The sequence below is a fragment of the Garra rufa genome, chromosome 2, assembly GCF_049309525.1.
Source record: "Garra rufa chromosome 2, GarRuf1.0, whole genome shotgun sequence".
Classification (NCBI taxonomy): Eukaryota; Metazoa; Chordata; class Actinopteri; order Cypriniformes; family Cyprinidae; genus Garra; species Garra rufa.
In genome coordinates, this window is record NC_133362.1 from 8,121,878 (window position 1) to 8,133,197 (window position 11,320).

Genomic DNA, 11,320 nt, shown 5'->3' on the forward strand with positions numbered 1-11,320 from the left:
GCTAAAAGGCTAATAAATAAAGAAAATAAAACTTGAACTTATTCCTAGACAACTACAGAAACGTATTGTTTGAAATAATCAATATAATCAAATGAATAATTATTTGATTATGTACATTGCTGTTTAAATGTTTAGGTTCAGTATTTTTTTTTATTTTGAAGTAAAGAAATTATTACTTTTATTTAGGGCTGCAACAACGAATCGATAAAATCGATAAAAATCGATTACTAAAAGCGTTGGCAACGAATTTCATAATCGATTCGTTGTGTCGCGCGACGCAGAGACATTTGGTTGTTATTATATATATTTTTTTTAAAAATTGAGCGCAGAGCGGAGTGGACACATTCGGTCTCTCTCCCGCACTGATGCCAGCAGAGTTCGGCACCTCATAAGCTGTGTTTCCATCCAAAAATGCGAATTTAACTTATGCGCAAAACTGGAACATTTGAGCATAAAGCACCGTTTCTACATTATATATATATGCTGCCCCGATTTATATCAAACATGTTTGATATTTAAGCCTACTTTGGCTAGCGTACTTTCACAGCAGCCAATGCTCGATCGCAAAACAGCTGCTGTACGGGTCGTTGGATAGTGGAGATGGAGAAAACTACTTCTATAGTTTTTGTAACACTGTCTGTCTGTATAATGTGTCGAAAACATACCACAACCGTAAGGAGAAAGAGGAGCTCTGCTGAGGTGAAATCGTCTCAGTTTTGAATAGGGCTGTGACGGTGGCACGTTGTTTTTTTATATATAGCCTACACTTCAGTCAGCGAACAAGCAGCCTAAAAACGCTAAAATAAATCAAAGAAATAATATATTTAATTAAGAAAGTAGCCTAAGAGTATTAAATAGGCTATTAAACAAACATTCCTTGTAAAAATGTCCGACAGCTCATCAATTTTTGGCCGACTGAATTTCCAGTCCGACTGTCTTTTTTTCTCTTTCTCTTCATCATTACACAGCTGCTGTTTTAAGTGATTGCATTTATTTTCGTTTCTTTAGTTTATAAAGTTAATTTAGAGATATATTTGGAACACTTTTTGTTTGTTAAATTCAAGTTTTTTTTTTTTAAAGTTATACCTAGCAAACAGCGGCAGACAGATCTAAAGCCTGCTTAATTCATCGCGATTTAAATTAAAATCCATTGATATAAAAAACTTAAAACATATCACAATATTAGTTTAATCATTCAATCAAGATAATTCCAAAGTTTGTGCGGAGAGAAGCGCGCTTTGCAGGACATGGAGACGCCAGAGCAATGTGGAATTTCTTTTTTGCTCATAAAGGTAAGAATAATTTACCACCCGGGCCGGAACTGTAAAGGGTCTACCTTAGTTTGTGTGTACTAACAGTATCAACAAAATGTGCTCTTAAAGAAAACAAACAGAATACGCTTGATATCTTTGGTTTAAACAGGAGCGCTTCACAATAATTAACCGAAACCCAGGTAATTGCCTCACAAACACAATATCTATAGAAAGCTTTAAATTATTATTTTACTATAAAACGAAATAATTAAAATCGAAAACAAAACTCTTTCATTAGCTAATCCATAAAGATGCATTAGGCATTAATGAGCAGATGGCAGGATCGTCAATTTCATCTTTGCAACACTGAATCAGAAAATACTAGTTTATTAATAAGTAATTCGAATATTTTCTTAATTTTTGCCTTGACTCAATCATGGTAATTACTTTTGCTGGGGCTTTGAGGCCAGTTTTGCGTGCATTTGAATGCGGAACTCTTCCAGCTGGTCGCTGCTGATGGCAGGACACTAAACACCGCCATGGCAGAATGAATGTAGCAGAAAGTTAGTCAAGTTATCCCGTTCCAGCGTGCAAAGTCACATGACTTTTTTAATGCGCACTGAGGAATTTAATTTGAGAGGCTTCTTGATGGGAAATGCAGCATGTACACCACAGCAAGCCGCTGTCTTGACGGATAGTAATTTTAGTTTATTTAGTCTATATATTTGGCAGATGTAAAGCATACATGTGTATGTTTTTTGTGTTAGTCCATTTTTATTTTATTATTATTATTATTATTACAGTTCAAGGAGCAACATGTTCGTGCACTTTCTAAAGATTTTAGTTCTGTTTTTGAATAAAGGGTTGTAAATCCCTTGTTTTTTTTTTTATCCGATTCATCGATTAATCGAAAAAATAATCGACAGATTAATCGATTATTAAAATAATCGTTAGTTGCAGCCCTACTTTTATTCAGCAAGGACACATTAAATTGATCAAAAGTGACAGTAAAGCCATTTTTAATGTCACAAAATATTTCTTTTTTCAAATAAATGCTGCTCTCTTGAACTTTTTGTGCATTACAGAGTGCCTGAAAACTAAAACTAAAAATTTTAAATAAAAAAACCCCTGAAAGAATTAAAATAGAACATAAAATAAAATATAAAGAAAACTTGAACTTATTCCAAGACAATGGCACAAAGTATTTTTCGAAATAATCAATATGATTAAATAAATAATTATTTGATTACATACACTATTGTTCAAAAGTGTGTGTTCGTTATTTATTTTATTTTTTTAAAGAATTGATTTTTTGTTTCCAGCAAGAATGCATTAAATGGATTAAAAGCCATTTATAATGTTACAAAAGTTTTTACTTTAAGTAAAAGCTGTTCTTTTGATAATTTCAAACAATACATTCCACGGTTTTCTTGAAATTCATTTTTTATTTTATTTATTTAACTTTAGCTTTTAATTTTTTGTTTTCAGGGACTGATGAATAGTAAGTTTAAAAGAGCATTTAAAAGCATTAAAAATGGCTTTACTGTCACTTTTGAATAAATCAGTGTGTCCTTGCTGAATAAAAGTAATAATTTCTTACCTTCAGAAACAAAAAATACTGACCCCAAATGTTTGAATGGTAGTGTATATAATCAAATAATTATTTATTACCCAAATAACATATTCAGCTGTGTTTCATCAATAATCCTAAAATCCTACACTAAAACTAAATTCTGATCTAAAAGAAAGCTAAAACCATTAAAAAAATTACTTGAAACACAATAATCACTATTGAAAAAAAAATCACTTTTTATTTCAGCTAGTTGCCCAGACAGAATCTTGTTTTTTAATTACGTCGAAGAATAAAACTAAATAAACGTAATAAAAACTACCTATACATATAAAATAGAATACACAGAGACAAAACAACCAAAGAAAATATATTTTAAAATATCAATTAATATTCCCAATAATTTTCTCCGTAGGAATAGTTTTTCTTTCTAATGGAGAAGGTTCTCTTTGAGTTGACTAATTGAAATAAAAATTGTCTTTACTATAAATGTTGCACCTCTAGTTTCTGTCCTAAAGACAGCTTCATCTTTGTGTCTTTAGGAATATCTGGACCTGTGCGCCCCAGTAGAGCAGTACTCTCCCAGCTTCCCCGACACACGCAGTTCTTGCTCCTCCGGAGACGATTCGGTCTTCTCCCACGACCCCTTAGCAGACGAGCCCTGCCTTCCCAAGTACCAGCACATCAACGGAGGCATAAAAACATGAGCCTCTTCGACGTTCTCCAGACTCACCATATCATCACAAGCTACACCCTGCAGTTCTCAACAAGACTGAGAGACTTTTACCCACAGTTCCCTTGCACCCATCCAGAACCGTATGCTGCCTCTAAGCTCCTTGCGAAGCTCCCGCTGGACTTTCGGAGCGTGCGAAGGAGGCTGAGACGCCAGCAGTGCTGCTTTTCCGGAAAGAAACTGAAGTGTGTGAAGCGCAGGTGCCTTTTTTGCGCGCACAAAAACACGTGACCAAGCTCTTAAGAAGAGGACGAGGACTGAAGGAAAGTGACTGTTTCCAGGGGCCCACCTCTTGTAATTTTGTTTATTTTTTTCCGTTTATGTTGGAATTCTATTACATTCTTGCCATCATTCCATTGCTTGGCATTCCAGGATTCTGTGCTCCCAAAAGAAAATGAATGGAGCACGTGGACTCTTAAGAGACAAAAAGGAGAAAATAGGATACGAGTACAATAAGGAAACAACTAACAGAAGAAGAAGAAGTAGAAGAAAACATAACACTGCCTCCGGTTGATTTGTTTTATTTTTTTATTTGTAAATGCTCCGTTTTTACCATGATAACACAGTTATCGTTCAAAAAGCCCAAGCAGTTATCCTTAATGGTAAAAAAAAATAATACATGGTATATAGTGCTGGGTATATTTGTAAATATATTCAAATATGTAAAAATATATATTATATATTTACAATGAATTATTTTTTGTATGGACTTCCGAACAATTCCTCCCTTTTCCCGCAGAGTGAGAAATAGATGTAGACACATCTAGATGTTTCTATTACATTCCCAAACATACATTCGCACATGTACAGCAGGACTCGACATTAAAGACTCCATGAAATGGCTTGGCGAGTGCAGTTTTCTCTTGTGTGTTTCCTGTTAAAACAGGAAGTTTCTTTTCTTTGTCATTTTTTGGGGAGTGTGCTTGTATTTAGATGGCCTCAACATTATCAAACATGGACTAAAAGCCACAAAACTCTGTTTTCACGCATATGTTCCAGACACATCGAGCCGTGCTGCTGGTTCGAATCCGGGCGCGCAAAATCTCCTGGAAAGGTTTAATGTCGGGTCCTGCGCAACTCTCACTTGCTGACACAGTCACGTATTGGCTTTCAGGGAAAGAGATAGCATGTTAATTTATTGACTTATGTTAAAAAATGAATCGAAAGGACAAAAAAGATCAAAATAATAAAGAGATAATAATATTAATGATGACAGTAGAAACAATAATGATTCATAATGTTTATTTTGTAATTTAAAATGACATTTCAGTGGTACAAAGAATTATTTGTAGCTGGTATCGAAAGATTTGCATTTCTTACGTCTTTTTTATATATATATATAAATATACAAATGTGAATGGTAAGTTAAAATGCAAAAATAACATACGTTTTTATAGTCAGCTAATCCCTTTTCTATAGTAGAGGATGATGTTTTTATCCGGCTGTTTTACTCACACTGAAGTTTGCATTGAATTTGACGAAATACTGGAAAAAAAGTTGCAGTATATTTTGTGCAGTTTTATCCACATCAACTCGAAAGTATTACGAATCATTCAAGTGTTTCATTTTCTTCCAGACAAATGAGCTGAGGTTGTTCTCAAGTGTTCCTGACAGATTTGTAAAATTAAAGATGGAAACTGAATTGTGTGGTTTGTTTTTATACTTTGTGTCGCTTTTCCACGTTAATCTTCTTTCTACAAAATGTAGCAGGGCTGAGTAGAAAATATTGATTTCTCAATTTTAATCAGTTCTCATTTTTATAAAACCATATTGATTTTTAAATCATAAAGGTTCAATGAAGCGCTTTGAAACAATGACATTGGCGTAATTTCAACCGAAACAGGAAGAAAGGGCAGGCCATATCAAGCAGTCCCACCCCCTTTTTTATATAGCTGATAGTGTTTTGTTTATATCATAGCTTGGGCCAGAGCCGTTGAGCTCGGTAAAGCTACATTTGACAGCTTATGACAGCCATAAACTCATCAATATCACAATATAACAGCATTCTGTGTAGAATTCAAATGGGTCTGATTCGCTTTGTAGTCTACGCGCAAAATCAGACTTCTTTCACCCCAACAGAAAGCATATTTACACTGTCTGAATTGTCCCTTATCCCCTATATAATGCACTAAGTGCCATCCACCATACAGAACATACAAATTCTGTGAACAAGTGACCGATTTCATCCGCAGCTTCAGCGTCTATTCGTTGTTCAGGGGCGGGACACTTCGAATTCTAGAGAGCATTTGATTGGATAGAAAGTTTGATGAGAAGCTGAAGTTCAGTGTGATGTCATGAAAACCATCGATCCATATTGGCAGAAGTTAGAAACTGTAAGTTTTGAATGCTTATATCTTCTAAATGTGAATGTTGTCATTGTTTTGGAGCACACTTGCTTGTAGCGCTTAACGCTAACATATTCATATTAAAAGCCAAAAAACTTCAATTTTGATTTCATGGGGACTTTAAGTAAGGGATAATGTACAGGCAGCCGGTAGTTATCGCAGAAATAAGCCCCGACAGTGTGATCAGGACCCGACGCGAAGCGGGTCTTGTATCACACTGAAGGGGCTTATTTCGCGATAACTACAGGCTGCCTGTACATTATCCCGCTTATTACACGGCTACTTGCCACATAAGGAAAAAAACTGGACATGAATATGAATTTGAAACCTTTTATTGGCATATTTGTTTTAAATTAACATTTTTATCCTTCCGCGAAACGACATAGTACCACGTGACTAACATTCAAACTATGTACCTTAGTAAGACAATTTAAATAGATTAATGTCGAAATTTTCCATTGTTAATTGTGGTTGTCCAGTGTTTGTCACAAGATGGCGCCAAACGGTAATCTTTGTTGGCAAAGAGGGATTTTAAACATACAAGTAGTACCGGCTATGCGTTATTACTTTGGAGCAGTGATTATTTGAAAAGAACGAACCTGCAAATGTTTCAACTGACAGAATCAGTTGAATCAAGCATTCCAAAGAGCCGTGTAATAAGACTTAAAGAATCGATTAGTCTAGCCTGTTTTGAGGTAGCTAATGAACGAAACATAGCACATTTCCCATCCAATAAATCCCGATAAGCTTTGTGCTTTGTCATTTATATGAAAAAAATTTCAGATTTCAAATTCTGTCCAATGTCCATTTTTTTTACAGTATTCAAACAATAAATGCCGTTTTAGAGCTGTTTAATGTGGAGTGACAGATCGTTGTAGCGCCTCAGTTCAGAAGAAGCGGCTCGTCAACGGATCATCTCCTCCGCTTTTACCAGTTTCAGCACGAAATGAACGTCTAAAAGGTATGTTGAAAGAAAGTGTACAACTTACCGAATCGTTATCATGTTTTATGTTATCGCTCAATCACTGTTTCAACCATGGAAAGACGTCAACAGCTTGTAAACAATGACACGTCCCATTTAAATTTTACCTAAGAAAAAAAAAAACATTATTTGACTATAAACTCGTTAGTCAGCTAGAAAAATAAACTCTAGAGAGCAGCATTTTGCTAAATATATTTACTATATGACATACTCATTATGTTTTTTACTCTAATTGATGTTTGAATAAATCTGTCAAGTTATTATGACACTATGTGTATGTTTTAAAAAACGAATTCGAGTTGAAATATAATTATGTAATTGAATCTATAATATAAACATTTAAAGTGGATCAAAACCTTTCATCAAAGTTGTCCAAAACAAAAGCAAATCTTGTCTTCGGACAACTTTGATGAACTTTTTGATCCAGTTCAAATGCTGACTACTATATCCAAAAGAACTGAATTGATTCGCAAGCTTGTGAATCAGAATCGAATCGAAATGTGAAGTTTGTGTCAGCCCATCCGTACCTTTATGTTGTCTTTGTACATATTAAAGCCAAGTAGAAGCTTTACAGAAAATCATAATGTTATTTGTTTATATTATCTTAATGCCTTAGCAGGTTAGAGCCGTGCAATGATATAGTTTACATTTTGCGATGATACAAGCAATCAAGCAGATTTGCTTAGTAATACAGTTGAGGTCAAAAGTTTACATACACCTTGCAGAATCTGCAAAATGTAAATTATTTGTCCAAAATAAGAGGGATAATATAAAATGCATGTTATTTTTTATTTAGTACTGACCTGAATAAGATATTTCACATTAAAGATGTTTACATATAGCCCACAAGAGAAAATAATAGCTGAATTTATAAAAATGACCCTGTTCAAAAGTTTACACTGATTGATGCTTAATACTGTGTTGTTACCTGAATGATCCACACACCTGTGTTTTTTTGTTTAGTGATAGTTCACGAGTCACTTATTTATCCTGATCAGTTAAACTTCCCACTGTTCTTCAGGTCCCGCATATTTTTTTATTTTTATTTTTTTATTTTTTTTTTTTAGTATTTTTGTTTATTTAAACCCTTTCCAATAATGACTGTATGATTTTGAGATCCATTTTTTTCACACTGAGGACAACTGAGGGACTCACATGCAACTATTACAGCAGGTTCAAACAATCACTTATGCTTCAGAAGGAAAATGCGATGCATTTAAAGCCAGGCGTGTAAACTTTTAAACAGAATGAAGATGTGTACATTTTTCTTATGTTGCTTAAATATCATATTTATTTCATTTAGTACTGCCCTTCAGAAGCCACAGAAGATACTTGCATGTTTCCCAGAAGACAAAATAATTTACCCTGATTTTCAAATTCAAAAAGTTTTCACCCTACGGCTCTTAATGTGTCTTGTTTCCTTCTGAAGCAGTTGTCCTCAGTCTGAAAAGATGGATCTCAAAATCATACAGTCATTGTTGGAAAGGGTTCAAATACACAAAAATGCTGAAAAACCAAAGATATTATGGGACCTGAAGGATTTTTCTGAACAGGACAAACAAGTGACTCATGAGCAACTATCACCAAAAAAAAAAAAAAAAAAAAAAAAAAAACCCAGCAGGTAACAACACAGAACAGAATTAAGAATGAAATGTAATTTGAACAGGGTAATTTTTATCAATTCAACTATTATTTTCTCTTGTGGACTATATACATAAATGGACACATATGTGACCCTGGACCACAAAACCAGTCTTAAGTCGCTGGGGTATATTTGTAGCAATAGCCAAAAATACTTTGTATGGGTCAAAATTATTGATTTTTCTTTTATGCCACAAATCATTAGGAAATTATGTAAAAAATCATGTTCCATGAAGATTTTTTGTAAAATACCTACTGTAAGTATATCAAAATGTAATTTTTGATTAGTTATATGCATTGTTAAGAACTTCATTTGGACAACTTTAAAGGTGATTTTCTCAGTATTTTGATTTTTTTGCACCCTCAGATTCCAGATTTTCAAATAGATGTATCTCGGCCAAATATTGTCCTATCCAAACAAACCATACATCAATAGAAAGCTTAATTATTGAACTTTCATATGATGTATACATCTCAGTTTTGTAAAATTTTACCTTATGACTGGTTTTGTGGTCCAGGGTCACATATGTGGACCCATGCATATATTTCTAATTATGTATAAAAAGCTGAGCAATAAACATCTGAGAAATGGATGTTAACATGCATTTGATCTCTGTTTGATCTCACTGATGTCTTGCAGAAAAACTGAGATACTAAAGACATCAACTTTTCATTCCTGGAAGAACCAGCGCTCCCCAAAAATGCTTTGGATTACAGGTAATTTTCTTCTTTATTCCTCATGAGACCAAAGCAGAACGGCATCACACAGGAAAGCTAATCTTTTTCCCCTTCTGGGAAAAAAAATGACATGACTAAAACTACGGTGACTGAAACCTGTCACAATCTTCAGTAACAGCAGCATTCAGACGTCATAACTGCTCTCGACCATCCTGTATGATCCTTTTAACGAGAGACTGCGATGAGCATCTGCCAAATAAAGTTCTTCAGCTCAGAGCTGTTGAAAAACATGAAGAGGCCCATCAGAGCACTGACTGCCATCTCAATCTACTGGTTCTCGTAGCCTCCATCTGTCAGAGGCTGTTTGCACAAGGTCCAGTCTTCTGGAATGTCAACATGAGTCGGGTGTGAGCGGGCGAGACAGACCCACACTCACAGATAACACACCGCTGACGCTGGGAGAGAGTTAATCAGTAACACAAAACACATTGAGCGGGACGCTTTCTTCAGATGCTTTCATAGTTTAGCTTTAGAGAAATGTCTAGAGGTATTTTTCTGTTGAGGTTTGTCTCAGACAATCTAAACTGGTGTATTAGTCTAATCTTAATGGATGTGTGTTTTTTGTTTTTCGTTGTTAGGGCAAAACACTGCAGGCATAATGTTTATTCAAGCACTAATGAATTATGAGATTTAGTGTTGTTTTGCTTCCAGAACTTGTTTTTTATTTCAGACTAGTGGAAAGAAAACATCCACAATACACATTTAATGTTTATTTTAGTGCACTTTATCTATTTACGTCTGTGGATTTCAGTTACAATACATAACTTTAAAGGCCATTTTCTCAAAATGAGTGATTTCCTATTGACAGAGACAGAAGTTTCCACTTCAGCAGCACTGTTTCTGTTGTTGGAAGTGTATGCAAATTAGCATATATTCTAGAGATTAGCACATTTAAAGCTAAAAACTAGTAAACAATATCTTAATGTTCTGCCATTAATCAGCTGTGGAAAGTATGGCAATAAATATTTTTTGAATTTACTATTTGCATCATAAAATACATTAGATGTGATGTATTTGGTGAACAATTACTAACAAATAAAAAAATGGCCATTGTTGGGGGAAAGTTACTTTTAAAAGTAATGCTTTACAATATTGAGTTACTCAATAAAATGTAACTAATTACATTACTTAGTTACTTTTTAAGGAATATAATGAGCTATGTGACTTTTGCATTACTTTTCAAATCTAGGCAGGGCTTGCTTGATTGTTTTTAATATAAAAAGTTATATTTTTGGCAAATGTAAAAGCCTTTTTACACCAAAAGCTTAAAAAAAAGTAAGTTCACATCTGTACAGTAGACCACAGAAGAAAACTCATCATCAATAAACAAAGGAAAACAAATTTTAGATTATCTTGAGTAATTTTTGCCTATTAGTATGGATGAACTGGATCATCGAGGGTCGGCAGCAAAGGCACTGGTTAATAAAATGGGATTAAATACAGGTCCTTCTCAAAAAATTAGCATATTGTGATAAAGTTTATTATTTTCTGTAATGTACTGATAAACATTAGACTTTCATATATTTTAGATTCATTACACACAACTGAAGTAGTTCAAGCCTTTTATTGTTTTAATATTGATGATTTTTGCATACAGCTCATCAAAACCCAAAATTCCTATCTCAAAAAATTAGCATATTTCATCCGACCAATAAAAGAAAAGTGCTTTTAATACAAAAAAGTCAACCTTCAAATAATTATGTTCAGTTATGCACTCAATACTTGGTCGGGAATCCTTTTGCAGAAATGACTGCTTCAATGCGGCGTGGCATGGAGGCAATCAGCCTGTGGCACTGCTGAGGTGTTATGGAGGCCCAGGATGCTTCGATAGCGGCCTTAAGCTCATCCAGAGTGTTGGGTCTTGCGTCTCTCAACTTTCTCTTCACAATATCCCACAGATTCTCTATGGGGTTCAGGTCAGGAGAGTTGGCAGGCCAATTGAGCTCAGTAATACCATGGTCAGTAAACCATTTACCAGTGGTTTTGGCACTGTGAGCAGGTGCCAGGTCGTGCTGAAAAATGAAATCTTCATCTCCATAAAGTTTTTCAGCAGATGGA

At 34.5% G+C, this 11,320-nt stretch overlaps 1 protein-coding gene across 6 annotated transcripts in view; it reads left to right on the forward strand.

The window, feature by feature from the left end:
• The window catches only part of fgfr2 (fibroblast growth factor receptor 2), a 71,690-nt gene extending 66,492 nt beyond the window's left edge, over positions 1-5,198 (forward strand). For all 6 annotated transcript variants that reach the window (XM_073833663.1, XM_073833664.1, XM_073833661.1 and 3 more), the window contains one exon: positions 3,366-5,198. In XM_073833663.1, the coding sequence (XP_073689764.1) occupies positions 3,366-3,530 (165 nt within the window). In that variant the 3' untranslated portion in view covers positions 3,531-5,198. The remainder of the gene's footprint in view (positions 1-3,365) is intronic.
• Positions 5,199-11,320: the final 6,122 nt, after the last annotated feature.